Source organism: Mesoplodon mirus (assembly GCF_964341445.2).
Source record: "Mesoplodon mirus genome assembly, chromosome: 3".
NCBI lineage: Eukaryota > Metazoa > Chordata > Mammalia > Artiodactyla > Ziphiidae > Mesoplodon > Mesoplodon mirus.
In genome coordinates, this window is record NC_138978.1 from 109,659,420 (window position 1) to 109,683,116 (window position 23,697).

Consider the following 23,697-nt stretch of genomic DNA (forward strand, 5'->3'; position numbering starts at 1 on the left):
AACCTGCTGTATAAAAAATAAATTAAATTAAATTTAAAAAAAACAAAGGCCCATCGTTTCTAGAGTTTTGGCCTCTCTTCCAGCTGATGTCACCTGCTTAGTGTTCCTCATCAGTTCTTCAGCTTATCAACCACAAATGTCCTTGCCTTATATTTTTATATCCCCTTTCACCAGCTCGAGGGTCAGTTAACCTTCTCTGAAATTCTTAACATCTGCATTAGATCTTCTTTAAGTTTTAGCTTCAGCCTACTATTTACAAGTGAACACACAAACTTGGTTCACTTATGCTACCTGTTGACCTCTAAAATATTTGGGGAGCTTTGGATTCTCCTTTTAAAGTCAAATAAAACTGCGCTATAAAAGAAGTGACTGTGTTATGGATTGAATGTTTATGTTCCCCCCCAAATTCCTGTGTTGAAACCTAATCCCCAGTGTGATGGTATCTGGAGATGAGGCTTTGGGGAGGTGATTAGGTCATGAGGGTGAAGCCCTCATGAATGGGATTAGTGCCCCCCACCTTTTTTTTTTTTGGCTGCACTACACTGCATGCGGGGCCCTAGTTCCCAGAGCAGGGACTGAACCCGTGCCCGCTGCAGTGGAAACCTAGAGTCTTAACCACTGGACCTCCAGGAAAGTCCCTGGTATTATTGCCCTTATAAATGGACCCCAGACAGCTTTCTCCTTCCCTTTCTGCCATGTAAGGACACAACAAGAAGTCAGTACTCTGCAACCCTGAAGAGGGCTCTCACCAGTACTAACCATGCTGGCACCCTGATCTAGGACTTCCAGCCTCCAAAACTGGGAAATAAATGCTCGTTGTTTAAGCACCCAGTCCAGTCTATGATAGTTTATGATAGCAGCTCACACTGACTATGACACTCAGGCAGGACAGCAGCCATGTGAACACAGTTATCTCCTTACCCACGAGGTTCATCTTGGCACTGTAACTCCCGAAGTATCGCTCGTCGGTGTTGGGCGTGTGGCATTCATACTCCCCAGCATCCCGGGCCTGGAGATCGGTGATGTGCAATAATGCCGAGTTCCCCTGGACCCTCTCCACGTAGATCTTCCCGCTGCGGACACGCTGGGTATAGATGGCGTAAGGGAAGGAAGAGTCCATGGTGCTGACAATCTGGACCTCGCGCTCAGGGGCAGAGGGCAGGTAAATGGACCACTGGAAATTCTGCTCAGAAGGCCCCTGGTAGCCACTGACGTTGCACCAGATGGTGATGTGGGAGCCCTCTGTGCGGTACAAGGGTCCTTCCTGGACGGCGACTTGCCGCTGTGCTGACACTACCCCTGTGGGGGAGACACACACAACAGGCTCACTTACTTCTCAGACCAAAATGCAAAGCAGGCAGCAATGTTCAAAGGTTTTGTTATTCGTGTGACATGGTAATAATATAAGTAGCTTACTGGCCCTTTCTGAGGCGCTCTTTGATTTATAAATATTAATTAAAACACTGTGGTAAAGCACTGTCTCTAATTTGCATATATGGGATTTGATCATGCAAGGACATGGTTCTGTTACTTATTCAATGGCTGACTCTTGGGAATTTCATTTAGTCCCTCTGTCATTTATGTGGCAGTTTTATATCTATTTATTAATGCCCTTTATAAAGTTTTTTTTTTTTTTTTTTTTTTCCTTTTTGCGGTATGCGGGCCTCTCACCGCCGCGGCCTCCCCCGTTGCGGAGCACAGGCTCCGGACGCGCAGGCCCAGCGGCCACGGCCCACGGGCCCAGCCGCTCCGCGGCACACGGGATCCTCCCAGACCGGGGCACGAACCCGCATCCCCTGCATCGGCAGGCGGACTCTCAACCACTGCGCCACCAGGGAGGCCCTATAAAGTTTTTTAATAAAATGAGGAGGAAAAGTTGAATCCTTGGCACAAACTCAGAGGAAAACAAATAAAAGCAATTTCCTTGCAATCTGGCTGAAACTAAATAAATGCTCCTTTCTTGATTAGAGGGCTGGTAGGAGGGAGTCCTGGGGCCCTTTCTTTGGTGCTGCACCCTTACTTGCAAGAGGTAGCTACTCCCGTGACACCATGTAGAGCATTCGTTACACCCTCTTCCTTCCATATGCGGAGGCAAAGCTGAGCTCCTGCAGGCCGCTCTTCTGAGTACACATGAACAGGAATGGGAAGGGCTGATGCACATCCCTGACGCCCAGATGCCCACACACCACCGATGGGGGCAACTGACGGTGCCCCCCGTAACAAGGAAGTCAGGCTGCTCTGGAGACTGAGCTCTGATTCACCACCGGCTGCCCCACCTTCTGGCTGGGATATGCGTCTCCGCCTGGCCTCTGCCTGCCTTCTCTGTGTTCTTAACATGGTCTCCCCTCGCAGACCCAGGGGCAGGAAATATAGTGAGTTTGCGTCCTCATTCCATGCCAGCACAACTGATACTGCCTGAGCCACTGAGAAGGTGGGAGGGGGACACACCCCTGTGGCCTTCCCCTTGACAGCAGTGGGGGCACAGCACTGTGACAGAAAGAGCAGGGGAGGGCTAGTCACAGCTTTGCCAGGAACTGGAGCTGGCTGTGCCATCTTGGACAAGCTGCTTTTCCTCTCTTGTACCTTGATCTCTTCATCCATAAAATGATTTCTAAGAAGGCTTTGGAGTGGACTAGCACGTGTGCCAGTGCTGGCTTTGTCACTTATTAGATTAGTTGTGACCTTGGATAAGTTACTTAACCACTCCAAGCTTCAGTTTTCTCATCTGTAAGATGGGGATAATCATGTGTGCCTCATAGAGTTATCAAAAGACTGAATTAGATAACATATATAAAGCCCCTAGCATGGGACCTAGCCCATAATTAGTCCTTAAGAAAGAGATGCTAGCTAGGGCCTCTCCGGGCTGGAATATTCTGTGGCTCTGGATCCAGAGAGGACAGGATTTTGGCCAGTGATCCCTCAAGGACATGCCAATGGCCTCTTGACGATGACACCATTTGTGGGGTCACCCACCTCCACCCACAGCTGCAGCCCACTCCCACTCCCATGAAAGCTTCTCCCACTCTCCCTCCAAAAGGCAATCACAGCTGCCCCAGCTTAAACTTATCTGAAATGGATCCAGCTGGGGAACAGCCGGGACAGCTCAAATCCTAGCAGGATGCAGCTCTAAGCCCAGCCCAGGGGATGCTTGAGCCTCAAAGCAAGCTGATCTAATCCAAAACAGACGCTACAAGGAAAGGCCTGTGGCTTATAAACTTTTATTCATGCACAATCTTTTCTCCCAAACAAAATCTTACATGGAACCCCACCTTGGCTTAAGCAGCAGAAGCAAGGAAAGTGAAAAGGGGGGTGGGGGAGAGGTGGCAAATCAACAGATGGAAGTGGTACGTGAATTTACGTGATACATTCTGGTTGACAGCATTCACAACTATATTGAAGGTCATGGAGAAGACAGCTCATTAGTTATTTTCAGTATGTTAAAATTTAGTGTGTAACATTTTTACTATGTGTCCTACAACAATTTAAAAAAATATATATATGTATATAATGACACTTGAACCAAATGTTTGCAGTACTCCAGAAATGCAGAACTTTGAAAACAATGTAACTACATTCATAACTTTTAGGTCTCCCTGCATTTCAATGTTCTATGACAAAACAGCCACAACCACGCCCCACCCGCTGCAAAGAAGGCTGGAAGCAGGTCAGGACCAGCCAGCATCTTTGTTAGGACACTACTTCTCAACCTTAGACCCACACTGGAATCACCTGGAGAGCTTTAAAAAATAACAGGGCCCGGGCCCCACCCCATGTAACTGGTCTGGTGTGCAGAAGCCTGGGCATTAGGAGTTTTAAAAACTCTAACGCAGAGCAGTGTCGAGAGGTCTTTATCTACAGAGTGCCAGCCAGGTGCCCAAATTAAAGACCAGATCCTGATTTAAGACTCTCAATAGCTTTGAGCTCCTCCCTTTGCTGATTTGGGTCAAGAAAGTTTTATTCTCCTCTAGTGAATGGGCAGAAGAAAGCAGCTGAGGCCGATCAGATTCTGGCTATGATGATGCAATACTGAGCTCACCTAGAGTGCATTCTATTTACAGACCTTACAAAAGCACTAGATCGGGGGATCATACACATTACTCCCCTGAAAGGTAAACAGTGTTAAGTGGCCTGAATGAGCCAGGGCATCAAGGTCAAAACAACTTGTCTGAGTCGGGGAAGCCAGTTATAAACAGTCCTGACAAATAAATAAATAAATAGATACTAGATTGTACTTTAACCATACACAGTCAGCTGCACCTGCTTATTAAATATCTTCTGAATTCCCTTCTGACCCCACAAAGGGCCTCTGACCCTTGAAAATAATGCTGCTCTTAGGAAGTGGACCTTAACATAGAAATAGAAATTAACTTTCTCTTCTCAGCAGTTTAATTCCCATTCTATACTCCACCTTCCCCATTTCCTTCTCCTGGCACTGCCCCTGCTGTCCGGATCTCCTTTTCCTAGATGCTGCTACCTTCAAAAAGACAGAGCCCCGGGCTTCCCTGGTGGCGCAGTGGTTGAGAGTCCACCTGCCGATGCTGGGGACGTGGGTTCGTGCCCCGGTCCAGGAGGATCCCACATGCCGCGGAGCAGCTGAGCCTGTGAGCCATGGCCGCTGGGCCTGTGAGTCCAGAGCCTGTGCTCCGCAATGGGAGAGGCCACAACAGTGAGAGGCCCGCGTATCGCAAAGGAAGAAAAAAAATTTTAAAAGACAGAGCCCCGACCCTGGCCAAGGCATCTCCTGACCCCACTGTCCCTTCCATCTTCCCTCTCAGCCTACAATAGAAGGTTCCTCTGGGCAGGGATCAAAAATAACATTTTTTACTTTAGACATTTCTGTACTCTTTGTTTTGCAATAAGTAAGTATCACTTCTCTAAATTAAAATGATCCAAGTATTATATATAACTGTATAAAAAGGACTAGACACAAAAGACATAAAAAGAGTGGGAGACAAAAATAGGAACCAAAAAAAGGGCAACAAAAAATAGTAATGAATATGGTAGATATTAATCCAACTACATCAATAATCACTTTGAATGTCAATGGTCTAAATGTACCAATTAAAAGACAGAGATTGTCAAGTGGATTAAAAACACTACCCAACTATATCTTGTCTACAAGAAACCCACTTTAAACATAAAGACAAAAAGATTAAAAGTAAATGAATAGAGAAAAATATACCATGTTAACACTAATCAAAAGAGCTGGAGTGGCTATATTAATTTTAGACCGACTTCAAAGTAAGGAAAATTATCAGGAATGAAGAAGGACATTACATAATGATTAAAGGAGTCAATTCTCCAAGAAGACATAACAGGTCTTACTGCATATGCACATAACAACAGAGCATCAAACTACATGAGGCAAAAACTGATAGAACTGCAAGGAAAAAAAGATGAATCCACTAGCATAGTTGATGATGTCAACACCTCTCTCTCAGAAATGGACAGAATCATCAAGCAGTAAATCCATAAGGACATAGTTGAACTCAACAACACCTTCAATGAACTGGATACAACAGACATCTACAGACTATTTCATCCAACGACAGTGGCATACACATTCTTCTCATGCTCACATGGAACATTCACCAGCACAGACCACATTCTGGGCCATAAAATACCCCTTAACAAATTTTAGAAAATAGAAATCATATAATATCTGCTGGTAGACCAAAATGGAATTAAACTAGAAATCAATAATAGAAAGATAACTGGAAAATACCAAAATATGTGGAGATTAAACAACACACCTCTAAATAACACACGGGTCACAGAAAAAAGTCTCAAGAGAAATTTAAAAAAAATATTTTTAAACTATCAATAAATGAAAATTAAAATATGACTTAGCAAAAGCTATGATATGCAGGGAAAGCAGTGCTTAGAGGAAAATTTATAGCACTGAATTAGAAAAGAATAAAAATCTTAAGTCAATAATTGAAGTTTCTACCTTAGGAAATTAGGAAAGGAGGAGTAAAGTAAATCCAAAGTAAGCAGAAGAAATAAGAATTAGGGTAGAAATCAATGAAATTAAAAACAGAAAATCAACAGAGAAAGTCAATGAAACCAAAAGCTGGTTTTTTGAAAATATCAATAAAACCAATAAGCCTCTAGCCAAGTTAACAAAGAAAAAAAGAGGGTACAAGTTATTAATATCCAAAATGAAAGAGAGGAAATTATAAGATTCTATGGAAATTAAAAGAATAATAAAGGAATCCTATGAACAACTGTATGATCACAAATTTGATAACCTAGATGAAATGGACCAATTCCTTGAAATATACAATCTGCAAAAACTCACACAAGAAGCAAAGATGATCTGAATAGGTCTATACCTATTAAAGACACTGAATCAATAATTAATAACTGTCCAAAACAGAAAGCACCAGGCCCAGATGGAGTCACTGGTGAATTCTACCAAACATTTAAGGAAGAAATTATACCAATTCTCTACAATCTCTTTCATAGGATGGGAAACAGAGGGTATATCCCCTCCTAACTCATTCTATCAGGCCAGCGCTACCCTAATACCAAAATCATCAAAGGTATTATAAGAAAACTACAGACAAATATTTCTCATGAACATAGGTGCAAAAATTCTCAACAAAATATTAGCAAATCGAATCCAAAAAATATAAAAGGAATTATATACCAGAACCAAATGAGATTCATCTCAGGTGCAGTTGTTCAACATTCAAAAATCAATCAATGTATTATAACATATCACATCAAACTAAAAAAGAAAAACCACATGGTTATATCAACAGATGCAGAAAAAGTATTTGACAAAATTCAACACCAATTCATTAAGAAAACTCACAGTAAACTAGGAACAGAATGGAACTTTCGCAACTTGATAAAGACTACCTACAAAAAACCTATAGCTAACATCACACTTAATGGTGAGAAACTCAAAGCTTTCCCACTAAGATCAGGAACAATGCAAAGATGTCCCTTCTCACCATTCCTTTTCAATAAGGCAAGAAAAAGACTTAAAAGGTATACATATTGGGAAGGAAGACATAAAACTGTCTTTGTTTGCAGGTGACATGATTGTCTATGTAAAAATGAAAAAGTTTTTATTGACAAAAAAACTCCTGAACTAAGAGATTACAGCACGATTGCAGGATACCAGAGGTTAATATACAAAAGTCAACTGCTTTCCTATATACCAATAATGAATAAATAGAATCTAAAAGTAAAAGCACAATACCATTTACATTAGCATCATAAATATAGTCAACTGATCTCTGACACAGGTCAAAGGAAAAACAATGAAGTAAAGATAGTCTCTTCAACAAATGGTGTTCAAACTACTAGACACATAAAAAAAAATGAATCTAGATACAACCTTACACTCTTCACAAAAATTAACTCAAAATAGATCACAGACCTAATTGTAAAATGCAAAACTATAAAACTCCTAAAAGTGGGCTTCCCTGGTGGCGCAGTGGTTGAGAGTCTGCCTGCCAATGCAGGGGACATGGGTTCGAGCCCTGGTCTGGGAAGGTCCCGCATGCCGCGGAGCGGCTGGGCCCGTGAGCCACAACTACTGAGCCTGCGCGTCTGGAGCCTGTGCTCTGCAACAAGAGAGGCCACGACAGTGAGAGGCCCGCGCACTGCGATGAAGAGTGGCCCCCCGCTCGCCGCAACTAGAGAAAGCCCTTGCACAGAAACGAAGGCCCAACACAGCCAAAAATAAATAAATAAAAAAAAAAAAAAAAAAAAAAAACTCCTAAAAGTGGACTTCCCTGGTGGCGCAGTGGTTAAGAACCCGCCTGCCAATTCAGAGGACACGGGTTCAAGCCCTGTTCCGGGAAGATCCCACATGCTGCAGAGCAACTAAGCCCATGCGCCACAACTACTGAGCCTGCGCTCTGGAGCCCGCGAGCCACAACTACTGAACCCGCATGCCTAGAGCCCATGCTCCGCAACAAGAGAAGCCACCGCAATCAGAAGCCCGTGCACCACAATGAAGAGTGGCCCCCACTCGCTGCAACTAGAGAAAGCCCGCGTGCAGCAACGAAGACCCAGTGCAGCCATAAATAAATAAATTAATTTAAAACTCCTAAAAGATAACATAGGAGAAAACCCAGATGACCTTGGGTATGGTGATGTCCTTTCAGCCACAATACCAAAGGCATTATCCATGAAAGCAATAAATGATAAGTTGGCCTTCATTAAAATATAAAACATCTGCTCTGCAAATGCCAATATCAAGAGAAGTAGAAGACAAGCCACAGACTGGGAGAAAATATTTGTAAAAGACACATTTGATAATGAACTGTACTGTAAAACATAAAATGGACTCCTAAAGCATAAAGAAAAAAAAAAACAAACCTGATTAAAAGATGGGCCAAAGACCTTAACAGACACCTCACCAAAGAAGATATACAGATGGCAAGTAAGCATATGAAAGGATGCTCCACATCATACATCATCAGGGAAATGCAAATTAAAGCAAAAATGAGATACTACTACACACCTAGTAGAATGACCAAAATTTGGAATGCTGACAACACCAAATGCTGCTGAGGATGCAGAGCAACAGGAATGCTCATTCACTGCTGGTGGACATGTTAGGGGAAGCACTGACTGAAGCCGCCCACCCTGGCCAGGCAAAGACAGTAACAATTTGCATGAGTTATTTTACAACAGGAGATCTGGTAAGGAACACAGAACTAACAAGCCACCAACAACCGGAAGCATTCGGGAAAGGTCAAAAGGAGAGAGAAGACGCCAGTCCACATGTCCTACCAACCTCCCAGAATCCTCCCCGCTGGAATCCATCTTGGCTGAGTTACATGCATGCCACCAGGAAGGACCCTGAGTCAGAATGATTGGCCAGAGACAACCCAGAAACTAATCCCATCACCATAAAACCCGAGACAGTGAGTCACATGGCAGAGCAGTCCTCCTGGGTTCCCTTACCCTCCTGCCCTCCGCCCGGGCGCCCCTTCCCAGTAAAGTCTCCTGCTTTGTCAGCACATGTGTCTCCTCGGACAATTCATTTCCAAGTGTTAGACGAGAGCCCGCTCTCGGGCCCTGGAAGGGGTCCCCCTTCCTGCAACAGAAATGCAAAATGGTACTGATGCTCTGGAGGACAGTCTTGTGGTATCTTGTAAAAGTAATCATATTCCTACCATACAATTCAGCAACTGCACTCCTTGGTATTTACACAAAGGAATTGAAAACTTCTGTCTACACAAACACCTACACATGGATATTTACAGCAGCACTCTTCATATCTGCCAAAACTTGGAAGCAAATGAGATGTCCTTCAGTAGGTGAATGGATAAATAAACTATGATACATCCGGACAATGGAATATTATTCAGCAGTAAAAAGAAATGGGCTATCAAGCCATGAAAAGACACGGAGGAACTTGAAAATACATATTATTAAGTGAAAGAAGCCGATCAGAAAATGCTACACACTGTATGATTCCAAGTAAATGACATTCTGAAAAAAGCAAAACTATGGAGACAAATCAGTCTCCATAAAGGTCAGTGGTTGTGGAGGGCAGGGATATGAATAGGGAGAGCACGAAGTATTTTTAGGGCAGTGAAAATACTCTGTATGATACTATCAATACAATGATGGATATATGTCATTCATTATACATTTGTCCAAACCCACAGAATATATAACACCAAGAGTGAACCCTGAGGTAAACTATGGACTTTGGGTGATTATGATGTTTTAATACAGTGCTCGCTTCGGCAGCACATATACTAAAAACCCTAAATGACAGGATTAGAACTTCTAGGTCAATGTGCTGGGAGTGTGGCACACCTGGAGAGGGCCTGGAAGCTACTCCCCCATACCTTGCCCTATGCACTGAATACAGCTGACCTGTGTGACCAAAAGGAAATGCAGAAATGATGGAGTGTGACTTCCAAAGCTAGGTCCTAAAAAGGCACTGGGGTTTTCCCCGTGCTCTCTGGGATCACATACCCTGAGGAAAGCCAAATGCCATGTCATGAGGACATCAAAGCAGCCCTGTGACCAGGTCCACGTGAAGCCTAGTGCCAACAACCAGCATATAACTAAGCTTCCTTGGAGCTACTTCCTCCAGCCCTGGCCAAGCCTTCAGACGACTGCAGCCCCAAATGACATCTTGACCGCACCCCCCTGGGAGCCCCAGAGTCAGAGCTTCATGGTTAAGATGCTCCTGAATTCCTGATCCACAGAAACTGTGAGAGATAATAAATGTTAACTGTTGTTTTTTAGGTTTGGTTTTGGGTTTTTTTTGTTTTGTTTTGCTTTAAGAATTATACTCACAATTGCAGTAACTACTGGTTTAGCAGAACACAGTTTCTCCAATCAAGATTTTTATTTTAGGACAAGTTTTATTTTAAGAGCAGTTTTACGTTTGCAATAAAATTGAGAAGAATTTACTGTTCTTTTAGTCTTAAGTGTTGGAGTAATTTGTTTTGTACCAATATGTGTCTAATATAGACACCTGTGGGTCCTAAGATTGAATGAAAAATTACATTACATGCACTTGTGTGTGTTCTTCTAGAAAAAGAGTCCATAAACTTCAAAAGATAAAGAGATTCAAGACCCAGAAAAAAAGATTAAGAATCATTGCTTTAGACAACAAATGGTCAGTGGGAAAGGCTACATCCTTTTAGATTAGTTTTGGCAGTCTCTAATCCATAAACACATGATATCACTTAACTAGTTTTTCAAGCTATTGCTTGTCCAAGTTTGCTCCCACTTTTGCCTTCATGCTGAGTCCTAGACAACCTGGCTAGAGGCACTGTGATTCAGGAGTTAGTGAGCAGGGAGGTGTGGCTGCGCCTGTGAAAGCCAGCTTCCCATGCATTTTTGGAACATGCCTGGGCTCAGGGACACACATCTCTAAGCACGGAATCCAATTTCTGAGTTCAAGATGCATAAGTGAGCATGTCAAAGTGTCAGAAGGATCTAGCTCACCATTCCACATCTCCTGTTCCAGTTGTGACCTCTATAATCCTCAGAGCTCAAACAGCACACAGTTGTTACAAATTCTGCATGTGCCTCGGCCACACTAGTATATTTTTTAATCTGTAAAATGGGAATAATGTAAATGCACTATATATCAATCTCAGAGGTAATCCTAGAGATCAAATAATACTGTGAAAGTCACCAAATGAAAATTTTAAAATTTCATCTTGTTTCTACCAACATGAGATACTAATCCAAAAACAGGAAAAATCTTTGTTAAGTACAAAAGCATTAAAGAGAAGATTAATGTTTGAATTTCAGTTAAAAATGCAAAAATGCACACACAGTAAATTTATGTTAAAAAAAAATACTGTACCTAGAAAAATAACCAAACAAAACATTAATGGGGCTTCCCTGGTGGCGCAGTGGTTGAGAGTCTGCCTGCCGATGCAGGGGACACGGGTTCGTGCCCCAGTCTGGGAAGATCCCACGTGCCGCGGAGTGGCTGGGCCCGTGAGCTGCGGCCGCTGAGCCTGCATGTCTGGAGCCTGCGCTCTGCAACGGGAGAGGCCACGACAGTGAGAGGCCCGCGTCCCGCAAAAAAAAAAAAAAAAAAAAAATGCCAAACAGACCAGCCATGGGGTGGAAACCAGGCCACCTAACGGCCTCACAGAACAGAAATGCTCCCGAGAGAGCAGTCAGGAAGGCCACTCCAGTGACAAGGCTGGGGATTCTCACGTTTTATTTAGCCTTCAGCCAAGGGAGGACAAGAAGGGGCATGAGCTAAAACGAATCCTCACTTGATCCCTTTCTGGGTCAGGGGACAGACACAGAGCTTGGTCCTTACCACCAAGAGCCAGCAGTTGCTGGGCCCCAATCAGGGACAGTAAGTTATGTGTATTAATATGTCAACGAAGCCAGGCTGGAGACACCCACACTATGGAAAATACCTTAACAAGGAAGGCCCCGTTAGGTCAATGTCACTGCCTTCCAGGGGCAGCCTGACCAAGGTCCACACACACAGGGGAGCCACAGAGCCAGGACAGCTCATGGCTCAGATTCCCCAGACCACAAGCACAAAGACCTGCACCCAGGTCTTTACTTCCATCAAAAACACCCCTTGAAAGAGCCATCAACGCTCACGTGATATGTGCAGTGGCACAACACAGCAGCAGACCTGAAGGATGGAGCTAATTCTGGAAGCTGCTCCCTCTCTGACCTCTCACAGCACAGGCAGTAGCTGGAGACCCTGGCTGGTCACTTAACCTCTCTGTGACTCAGCATCCTTCTCTGTAAAGCAGTATAATCTTCACAGTATTGTGGAAGGATCAAATGAGCTTAAAACCCTTAGGACCTGGCCCACCATAAGTGCTCAATGTGCATTAAGCCAGCAACTGTAGCTGTAGCGGTAGATATTCGCTCTAGCTGTGGAATTAAGCTCTCCCACCCACCAACCATGGCAGTGTGTATTTTCCGAACATGGCAGTAACCATATCTCCTGTCCCACATGCTCCTCTGCATTGTGACCAAGAGATGGAGTTTATACCCCTCCCTTTGAATCTGGGCAGGTTTGTGACATGGTGTGACTTTCAAGGCTCGGCCATAAAAAGCAATGCGGTTCCCACTCTGCAACTTGATGCCACCATGGAAGAAGTCCTGAGGCTGCCATGTTGTGAGGGAGTCCAAGACGTGGAGAGGGTGCTCCAGTCCACAGCCCCAGTAGAGCTTGCAATCAGTAGCCAGCCAAGGGCAGGAACCAGCCTTCGTTGAGCTGTGAGCCACCTCCCAGCCTTGGGATCCTCTAAGCTGAGGCCCCCAATATCGTAGAGCAGAGAGAAGCCACCCCTGCCAGTGCCTGCCCAAATTTCCAACCCACAGATTCTATGAGCCTAATAAAATGGTTATTTTAAATCACTGAGTTGTGAAACAATTTGTTACACAACAAATGTAACTAGAACATGTGTTATACTTTCAGCCAACGTTTTTTGAATACCTATTATATGAAGGGGACCAGCACAGAAACCATGAAGGAGAGATGAATAAGACGTAGGGTTTTTTTGGTTTTTTGGGGTTTGTTTGTTTGTTTGTTTTTGTGGTACGCGGGCCTCTCACTGTTGTGGCCTCTCCCATTGCAGAGCACAGGCTCTGGACGCGCAGGCTCAGCGGCCATGGCTCACGGGCCCAGCCGCTTTGCGGCATGTGGGATCTTCCCAGACCGGGGCACGAACCCGTGTCCCCTGCATCGGCAGGCGGACTCTCAACCACTGCGCCACCAGGGAAGCCCAATAAGACGTAGTTTTATCCTAAGTTGACAATCCCCAAAGAAATACTCATAACTAATTAATAGTATACAACAGGATGTGATAGCAGTGAGGTGCAAAGTGCAAGGTTAAGACCTCTCAAAAGGAGAAAGTAAGGACAAATAGGCTTCACAGAGGTAGTAACATCTGAACTGGGTCTTGAAGGAAGCAAGGTGAGGTACATGCCATATGAAAACATTGTACTATGTCCCAGGATTAGCAAGAAGTTTGCCAAGGTCTCTTTTGTCACGTGACTGGAGGGCACATCAGTGCCAGGTGGGAAAGGGCACTGAAAGGCATGCAAATAAAATCAAACTCCTCCTCTGGGACCAGGGCAGCTGAGAAGAGGCAAACAGGAGACAGATCAGATTTGTGTTTCTGAATCATCACTCAAGTGGCAGGTGGAGGACAGAGTAGAGGGCAAGACTGGAAGCAGGGAGACCAAATTAACAGTCCGGTGAGACAAGATGAGGGCCTGACCTGGTTTTAAGTTCAAGGACAAAAATATCACTCATTTAATCCTTCATTCTTTTTTTAGTTTAAATCTCCAGTGGTACCTAAAAGAGGTGTTCTAGAGACAATGATGAATAAATGTTAAATTATTCATGCTACTTCTAAGGTGTGAATACCAGCTCCAGAACCAGCAAAGAGGGCTGCAAACAAATGAATCACTTCGTCCCAAACTGGCTTTGATCTCCATGATGTCCGCTGAGTCACTAGGTGCCTCACCATCCCAGGACGTTTAGCTACCAAGACCCTGGGCTGGGTCCCTGCTTCTGAGCTGTTGTCTAATTCACTCATTACTAGATGTTGAAGCTGCCACCTTAGAGGACTGCTAAACTATGACTTCAAAAGTTTTTTAAACATTCTAATACTTACTTGATTTAGACAAAAATTTTAAAAATTTTTAGTTAAAATATTACAAGCTTTTAATCTCTTCTGACTACTAGCTCTAATCCTGCTTCCCCCTCCTTTCCCCAGAGATTGGTACAGGTAAGACTTAGGGATAGATCACTCCTGACTTAAAAAAGGAAAAAAAAACTATATATATATATATATATATATATATATATATATATATATATATATATATATATATAAAGCCATTGAAAATATACACTATTGATCAGCATTTTATTTTATTTTTTTATTTTTTTGCTGTACGCAGGCCTCTCACTGCTGTGGCCTCTCCCGTTGCGGAGCACAGGCTCCGGACGTGCAGGCTCAGTGGCCATGGCTCACGGGCCCAGCTGCTCTGCGGCATGTGGGATCTTCCCGGACCAGGGCACGAACCTGTGTCCCCTGCATCGGCAGGTGGACTCTCAACCACTGTGCCACCAGTGAAGCCCGATCAGCATTTTTTTTTTTTTGCTTTATAACAAATTTAATCAGTTATACATATACATATGTTCCCATATCCCCTCCCTTTTGCGTCTCCCTCCCACCCTCCCTATCCCACCCCTCCAGTCAGCATTTTTTTAACGTAAACATCATCCTTTCATACAGAAATGTTCCTTAGTTTTCCTCCTCAACATTTTTGAGATTGAATATAATTCTGGGTCTTTCCTTTTATACAGCTGTATAGTATTCCATAACAGGACTACACCACATTTTATTTATTCCCATATTGGTGGATATTTAAGTTTACTTTTTTCTTTTTTGGGGGGGTGGGGGCTATAACAAACAAGCCCTTCTTTTTTCACATGCCTTCAATTTCTTGTTCTTTTCTCACCTGAATTTATGAAACCCTCCAGCTCTCCTGTCCTTCACTATTTAAACCATAGGGAAGACCTGGGCACTTCCAGGATGTCCATGGCTCTTTTCATCCCATGACGTGCTTGGCACGAGGACCAACCCAAAGACCACATCTCCCTGCTCTTCCACCTCAGCCCCTCCTCTCCTATCACTCACCTCTTGCCACTACTCTCCACTCATTTCCCTGAAAAGGCAGGGATAACACTCCAGAGTCCTACCCACCCCATAATATTCCTCACCCGTATTCCCCCTCACCCCCTACCTAGGAATGGCATGGAAGCAACATCTGGAAGGATAGGCAGCCAAGGGGGAGTCCTGCAGCCCTGCCAACCATGCCCATGGCTATGAGATAGACCCTTCTCCCAGCTCCACCAGGACTCAAGGCAGCAAATCCAATGGAAGATGATCATAATTGAATATAAGCACCGGTATTTGCCTTCTGTTTTCCAGAGGGGAAAAACATTAAAAGATAGAGTCACATTACTTGCCTGTAAATGCTCTCGCTGTAGTTACCCTAGATCTACTGACCACTGTTTCCTTCCATCCGGTCTCAAAGACAACACAAGTGGGCTGAGTGTCAGGCTGAGTCTTTTTAGTAAGAAGGTGGCCTCATGGCACAGCAGTCCCTGCCAAGTCCAGGGGCCTAGGAACCAGAAGCTTACCGTGAGTTCTAGTAAAAGGACCATCACTCAGAACCAGCAAATGCCTTGGTCCTTCTCACAAGCATACATTTCAGGACTGTTGCCACTGCTGCTCGTTTAGGCTGCATTTCTGGACCTAGGATGTCTCGGTTGCTCCAGATTCTGAGCCGGATCAAGAGGTGCCTGCTGGGCTTTACAACAGTCTCTTTACTGTCTGCCCACCCTCCCGGCACACGGGGCAGAACAACTCCTCTGCGGCTGCCCTCACACTCAGCCGTCCTGTTCTTCCTCCTTGAAGCTGACCAGTCCCATCAGGAAGAGGACCACTGAGCCCAGGTCCTTCCTGAACAATCTCAAAGGGCTTCTCTGGGCAGCATAAGGATGCCGGCTCGCCGGGGCAGCAGAAGGAAGCAGAAGACCTTCTGGGGCTTCCCCAGTGACATCAGGAATAAGACCTGATGTGAAGGGGTCCTTGACACATGCCCCCTGCTTCTGCCTCTCAGCACCCAAGCCTCAGAGACACAGAGCTAGAAAGTGGAGGCTGCCTCGCTGCCAAGGGCGCCCAGGTCTGAACGGGTAGTCTGCAGGGGGCCTCACAGCAGTTTCCCACTACAGGTGCAGCCCCTCCAGCTGCGACCCAGTAAGCCTCCTTGTGAAAAACACAAAGGTTCTTCTCAACTCCATCCAAGGTCCCTGCCCAGAGCCTTCTCCTCTGGTCCCCCGCCCGTGCTGTGACTCTCACGGCTGGAGTCACTAGACAACGACCAACTGTGTCTCTCTCTGTGCGTCCCTGGCCAGAGCTCAGCACTGGGCTTATGACAGACTTCAGTAAACATTATTAATGGATGGGTGAATGAGTTCGATGACTCCAGCAGGGCACTGGCTCCAAGTGCTCACTTCCCTGAGGTGAGGAAAAGCCCTGAACACTCGCATTTGGTTCCAGAGGTTCCCGGCCAGCTTCCTGTGGGAAAGGACAGGTGGCTCTGGGAGCTGGGGGCTGGCTGCACAGGACAGTAAGGGCAGCAGCTGGGCGGGCAGCAGAGATGACCATTCTCCTAGACCACAACCATCTCCAACACATGTGGGCTGTCCTGTTGGATGGTGACCAGATAATCCCAGGAAGCTGAGCCCATTCAACTAGCTCAAGTGTGTGCTGGGGAGGAGGGTGCAGAAGGGGGTACAACTCAGAGTAGAGGTTCAGAGCAACCCGAGAGTACAACCACAGCACAGCTAAGCCTTGGAAGGCCCAGAACTGGAAAACCTGCATGACCTAGGCCCCCTCCCCACAGACAGCTCCACTCCACTCTTCAGGGATGTGATTCCTGCCCTTGGCCTCAGTCTCTGGGCTCCAAAATCGCAGCCTACACGTGCCTACTGTTGCCGCTGCACTCACCTGCAGCTCCCCACTCCGTCTCTTGGTGCAAATTACCCAGACAGCAAGCTCAATGGTTGAGCAACTCTTAACCAGCCCTCCCAAGCTGTGGACTTGGGGGCCAATTAGGATGCACACTTCACCCCACCCAGGTCCAGCCAGACTTGACCAGCTGGGCATCTGTACTCCATGACCTGGCATACAACCACTTAGGGCAGCAGGGACCACCCAAGGAGGGGGCCACTTTGCTTTGAGTGTGGGCGGCCAGTAATAAGCTACCAACGTCTACACTCAACTAAAACTTAAGAGTCAAGTGCACTGACACGGTTTCTGGAGATTTTCCCTAGCAATCTGTGGCCCTTCTTCCTCTCTCTGCTTTGACTTTCCTTGTTGGTGGTTCAGTCTCTTGCTCTTTGCCCTCCTCTGTGGGCAGCTCTGGGGTTGCATCTTTTTTTCCCAATTCAATTAGAGGAACATGCTTCGAGCATGACTGTGAACAGGTGATAGGCAGTGGGCCCTGCCTGTTCTTACTGGGGGGCACAGGCACGGAAGACAGAACCACAGTGGCAGATATTAACTCTGCAGCAGCCCCGAGCAGAGAACTGAGGAGGAGGAGTCTGGACACAGTACTGGAATGTGGAGGGCTGTGCTGGCAGAGAGTACAGGAACCTTCCAGAGGGAGGTAGAAGAACGAGCAACACACCCCTGGGGCATCCCCAGAGCAAGGAGAGGTCCGCCGGGAGACTCGGTTACATAAATTACAGCACTTCCCCGTGCGGTGAAATACTATGCAGCCATTACAAATCACAGAGAAAAACATTGATGAACACCAACACTGCTCAAAGCGCATTACTAAGTTAAAGAAGGAAAAGGCTCTAAAAGGGTTTGAACGTCTTTTTGGTTTCTTTTTTTTAAAGGAATTTTGCCTTTTCTTTTTTTTAAATTTTATTTATTTATTTATTTACTTTTGGCTGTGTTGGGTCTTCGTTTCTGTGCGAGGGCTTTCTCTAGTTGTGGCAAGTGGGGGCCACTCTTCATCGCGGTGCGCGGGCCTCTCCCTGTCGCCGCCTCTCTTGTTGTGGAGCACAGGCTCCAGACACGCAGGCTCAGTAGTTGTGGCTCACGGGGCTAGTTGCTCCGCGGCATGTGGGATCTTCCCAGACCAGGGCTCGAACCCGTGTCCCCTGCATTGGCAGGCAGATTCTCAACCACTGCGCCACCAGGGAAGCCCTGAACGTGTTTTTGTGAAGAACCCCCCCTCACACCCACACCCACACACATGGGTGGGGAAAGTTCTGAGAGAACACACGAGAATGCTAAAAGGCAGTAAGGTAACAAGTGACTGTTTTCTTTGCACTTAGTGTTTTCCAACCATCGTGCACTCTGCGTGGATTACTCCTGCAACGAGGACAAATGGTCCCAAGTCATTTCTCAGACCACCTTCCTCCTCACCGCCCCCCAGGAAGGAGTCAAGAGGGGTGAACACTCTGGTACAGATGAGTCAGAGGTTGCATAAGTGGCGGAGGGGGGTGATGTGAAATAGGGAAGGGGCTGAGAGAGGAACTGATGCCAAAACGAGCTGGGGCCAGGCTGGCCGAGTGGCCCAGCAAGTGTGTGACGTGTCACGTGTTTAATCAGTTGCCTTCTATTTGAGCTACCTACTGCTCAAGGACCTGGTTGAACAGGTTTCACCTCATCTCCATTCTTTCAAAGCTGTTTGGTCATTTCCCTAAAACTCCTTTTTTTCCAAGTTATTAAAATTTCAATTCCAGGTTGATCTCTCTACCACATCTCCCCTGCTTCTTCCAACTGGATGCCTCTGCACGGCATTAACAGATACCATGAGCCTTGATGAAAATCATCCTTCCAGGATACAACAAAGAAGGCACCTGAGTGACAGATGGTTGGAGAAATCCTGAGAAAGCAGAAGTCCAGGCATTAACAGGCAGGCTGCCACTGATTTACACTGGGCCCAGGACACGACAGCCCACACAGGGCTGTTTCTCAATCCCTACTGACAGCCAAGCGGGCGCACCGTCCAAGGCCCTGGAGAAACTTGGACAAACAGGATTTGGGTTCTGAACGTTTGCTGAGGCCTCCACAAAGTGAGGAGGGTTCACACGCCTTTGCCCCCTGGTGGCAAACCCAGCCCTCCTGCCTGCTGTAAGGCACCCCCAGGCACACACACACACTCCCCGAAATAGGGCAAGATGAGAAGCCCTCTCTGAGAGGAGACAGAAGCACAAGGTAGTGATGAGAGTCATCACCCCGAAATTGAGACTTCCTCCCCAGCTGTCAGCTGAAGTGGGCAATAAGGACCGAGTCCCTGCTCGGCTCCAGACACTCGCCAAATCTGCACCACACTAGCCTTTTCCCAGGTGACTTCTCAGTTTAACTTCACAGCCATCTCGTAAGAAAAGTGTACTGTCCCCATTTCACACATGAGATGAGCAAACTGAGGCTCAGAGAAATTCAGTGTCCTAGTAGATGCAGAGCCAGCACCACAACCCACAATCTCTGACTCCGAGCTCCTTTCTCATCCATCCTACAAATACTGGTGGTGCTCTTCTTTGCCAGGCGTTGTGCAGACCCAAATCCCCACAGTCTAGGAGGCGGAGATAGATGTGTAAATGGAGGCTGCAACGTGCCTGTGGTGCGGTCAAGGACGCTTGGAGGACATGGGGCAAGGGTCCCCTCTAACCAGGGGAAGTCAGGAAAGGCTTCAGAGAATGAGCTTCCTTGAGCCAGGTTTTAATTGAGAGGAGTGGGCATGCGTGCTGGGTGATGGCAGGAGGACATATCGCAGGATCTCAGCACAGAGCAACCTGAGTGTGCGCAGAGCTACAGGAGAGAGCCAGAGGGGCCAGAGTGCTGTAGCGGTTTGCCATTGACAGGTGAGGGGAAAACTGAGGGGTAAAGGACGACCAAGAGGAAGCAGCAGAAGGGGGCAGATCAGGGTGTGGCTTGGATGCCACGCGAAAGAAGCTTCGGCCCATGGACCACAGGCAATGGGGAGCCACTGAGGGGTGTAAATAAGGGAAAATCTACCTATCTATCTATTTATCTATCTATCTATCTTCTGAATCAGGTCTCGGGAAGATAGTTCTGGCAGGAATGTTGGGAAAGGGGCCCCAGCAGAAGGCTCCGGCAGTGATCCAGATGAGAGCTGCTGAGGCCCCAACTACAGCAGAGCACAGGGGGTGGAGGGGGTGTGGTCTGGCAGGAGAGATGCTAAGGAAATGACATCAGGAGTCAAGAGCGCAAGGGGGTGTCTAGGGAGCTGTCAAGAACCCCCAAATCTTAGGCAACTGGGGTGGGGGAGGGGGGCGTGCAGAATGGAAACAGAAGAGGGGTAGGCTTAGGGGGAAGTGGATGATGTCATCATTGGACTGAGAATTGATTCCCTGGGCCCATCCAGCTCTCTAGACCACCGCATCACGTGCAGCCAGAAATCATCTCCTCCAGCTAGCCCTTGGCAGGACAGAGGGAGCAGAGAACAGTCACACAACTGATGGATAGCAAGCATTCAGACAAGAGGGGCCTCATAGGCCATAATAAACCATCGATCCATTTGAGAAAGTTGCCAGAAGACTGTTCATTTCCAAGCTGCTCCCAAATACTTGGCATTCAGTCCTCCAAGTCTCCATCAGTTGCAGACCCCGCAGCTCCCAAATGGGTATTGTCACCACAAAGGTCAAGACACAGCAGAAGTCAACAAGGGCAGAGCCCATCCCTGGAAAGCAATCAAGGACTCCAGACTCACGCGACCTAACCGAGGAAGGCTTGATTGAGGAAAGAGAGGAAAGACAACCAAGACGTTCAAAACAGAAAATGATCCCAGTGATGAGGGCTCTGATGATATCGCTGTGGTTATCGCTTGGCTAGAGCTGCACCTTGAAAATACCAGACAACGATGACCATCCCCAAAGGTCTCCAGCCCACCTAGTGCTGAGAACTGGAATTATCAGTTGCCTTTTGTGTTGGCCAGATGAGATGTGGAGCCGGTGAGGGGCTGGGCAGGGGCTGTCAGCATCTCTCAGCACAGCAGACTGTCATCACATGGTGACACATCCTTCAGGATTGAAACAGCATCTCCAAAACCACTTTCAAGACCACTGTGGAATAACTAACCACATGCTGAGTGAGGAACTCGGAGGTGGGAAGGAGAGCAAACCCGGAAGGCAACGAATGGGCACGTGGACGCTGAAGGATTAGTTTTTAATCCTGCCCCGCAATCCTTTTTCAGCCATATATTTCTGTCTCTCCAAAGTTAGGAAAGACTTTTAAAAAATCCATGCTCCAAGGGGGGGAAAGAGAGATTGTACTCATTAACTCAGAGCTGCCCTTGTCCGACAGGATTAACTCACCAGACCTGCAGTGCCAAGAGAACAGGCCCCAGGGCATGGGGGGGGCACTTTTGGGGGGCAAAGGAGCTGCTGTTTAAATGCTTTTTACAAAACCTCCAGCCAAATCCAGAAAAATAAAGGGCTGCAGTGAGGAACAGGTGAGGCAACAGATAGAAAGGGGCTTTGAAAAAGTTCTAACTCCCCATGGGTAGGGACCATGACATTAGCGTGTTTACAGAGTACTTGATTCACTTGCCAAGGCAAAATTCCAGAAGTATGAGGCCCTGGGACTGGAGTGGAGCATTTCTTCACTGCAGCTATCCCTGACAGCTCATTGTAAAGTAATGAATTTTGTGGACATGCAGAGAGAAAAAATAGACTCGAATGCTACGGATCGATGCTGTGCACTGCAGACACAGCCTCAGGTTTCTAGGAGCTGCATTAGGGTCTTGGGCAGAGTTCAGCTGCAATCTGTTCCCCTGAAAGCCAGCTAAGGAGAAGTCAGCCCCAGGCCTGGACACAGCACCAAACATCCCCACACTCGAATCATCTAGAATATCCCGGGTTCAAGCATTCCTGTCCAGAGCTGGGCCAGGTACTTCCACCGCCGGCTCCAGGGAACTGGGAGGTCTCAGCAGGTCACCATCCATCCCAGGAAGTTTAGCAGAGTTAGTTTGGGGTTTTTTGTTTCTTTTTTTTGGCGGGGGGGGAGGGGCTTTAGACAATATTTTAGTTTCCTGTCTAGTGCTGAATTCCCTATATGCAAAAAAAAAAAAAAAAAAACCTTTTTTAAAAAACATTTTAAACCCAAACAAAAAAACACAAAAGGGAAAACACCTAGACAAGTCTTAAAGTCCCTTTTCAGATTGTGTGATTTTGTGATACCAAAATTCAGAGCCCCAGGACTCCCCTAATTATATATATTTTCCTCTTTCAGGAAATTTTACATGTAAATGATAGAATGAAACCAAATATCAGAATCACCATCTTGGGAGTAAAAGAACACTTAGAAACCATACAAAGTAGAAATGAAGAACCACCATGAAAGGAATCTGACCTGAATTAAGAAGCAACATTTAAAATTACAGGTTCAGAAAAGCCTGAACAGAATCCAGGGCTGAAGTCAGCCCTGAGCCCGCAGGCCCTGCCTTCCTGCGAAGATGGGTAGATTCTGGTCTGCAGAGGAGGTGCCAGCTAGGGAAGTGCCTCCACCCCCATCCCATCCCACCCCACCCCACCCTACCCTATGCTGTGGAGGCTGAAATGGAGGCCAGAGAGCAGGAGCCCACAGTCAGCATCACAGCAGCAACACAGAGAGAGAATTCTTTTTTTTTTTTTCTTTTTGCGGTATGCGGGCCTCTCACTGTTGTGGCCTCTCCCGTTGCGGAGCACAGGCTCCGGATGCGCAGGCCCAGCGGCCATGGCTCACGGGCCCAGCCGCTCCGCGGCATATGGGATCCTCCCAGACCGGGGCACGAACCCGTATCCCCTGCATCGGCAGGCGGACTCTCAACCACTGCGCCACCAGGGAGGCCCAGAGAGAATTCTTTTTGAAGGAAACATGTGAAACTGAGAACACCAGTGACCTCTGAGGGGATGGGGTGAGAAGCAGACAATCTGCAGTCTACCTCCTAAGATATCCTTTTTAATTGCATTACCTATTCAAAAATAAATGAATAAAATACATGGCATGCCAAAACAAAATAGGAAAGCAATAAAAAAGACAAACATAGTTTAAAACTTCTCCTAATGAAATGTTATTTCAAAATCTAAGGGGGAGGCTTCCCTGGTGGCACAGTGGTTGAGAGTCCGCCTGCCGATCCAGGCGACACGGGTTCGTGCCCCGGTCTGGGAAGATCCCACATGCCGCAGAGCGGCTGGGCCCCTGAGCCAAGGCCGCTGAGCCTGCACGTCCGGAGCCTGTGCTCCACAACGGGAGAGGCCACAACAGTGAGAGGCCCGCGTACCGCAAAAAAAAAAAAAAAAAAAAAAAAAATCTAAGGGGAAAATGGGGCTAGGGGAGGGGTTGCAGAGGGCTCAAGCTAGTGAAGAAAACAACTTGATAAACAAGAGCCATCGTCCTGGCCAAACCCACCACTCTCCGGTCCTCACTGTTCACATCTGCCTCGGAGCTCCCACAGCAAGCCCAGCTCTGCGCCCAGAACACCTGGTTCTCCTCCTCCATCCCCGCCCACATCTCCTCAGTAATTGGTTATGTCCCCTCCTGCCTCCTGCCCAGAGACTCAGGTTGCCCACCAAACCACAGGAGGTGCCCTCCACTCTCCTCTGCTGTAATCATACATTAGGGAGTTCACCTGTTCATACGAGCTCCCCACCTGAGCCCAGGTGTA

The 23,697-nt window shown here is 46.7% G+C and overlaps 1 protein-coding gene across 6 annotated transcripts in view; it reads right to left on the reverse strand.

The window, feature by feature from the left end:
* Window positions 1-23,697, reverse strand: part of IGSF3 (immunoglobulin superfamily member 3) — a 99,947-nt gene that overhangs the window by 43,555 nt on the left and 32,695 nt on the right. For all 6 annotated transcript variants that reach the window (XM_082613148.1, XM_082613151.1, XM_082613147.1 and 3 more), the window contains exon 3: window positions 922-1,299. In XM_082613148.1, coding sequence (XP_082469274.1) covers window positions 922-1,299 — 378 coding nt within the window. The remainder of the gene's footprint in view (window positions 1-921; window positions 1,300-23,697) is intronic.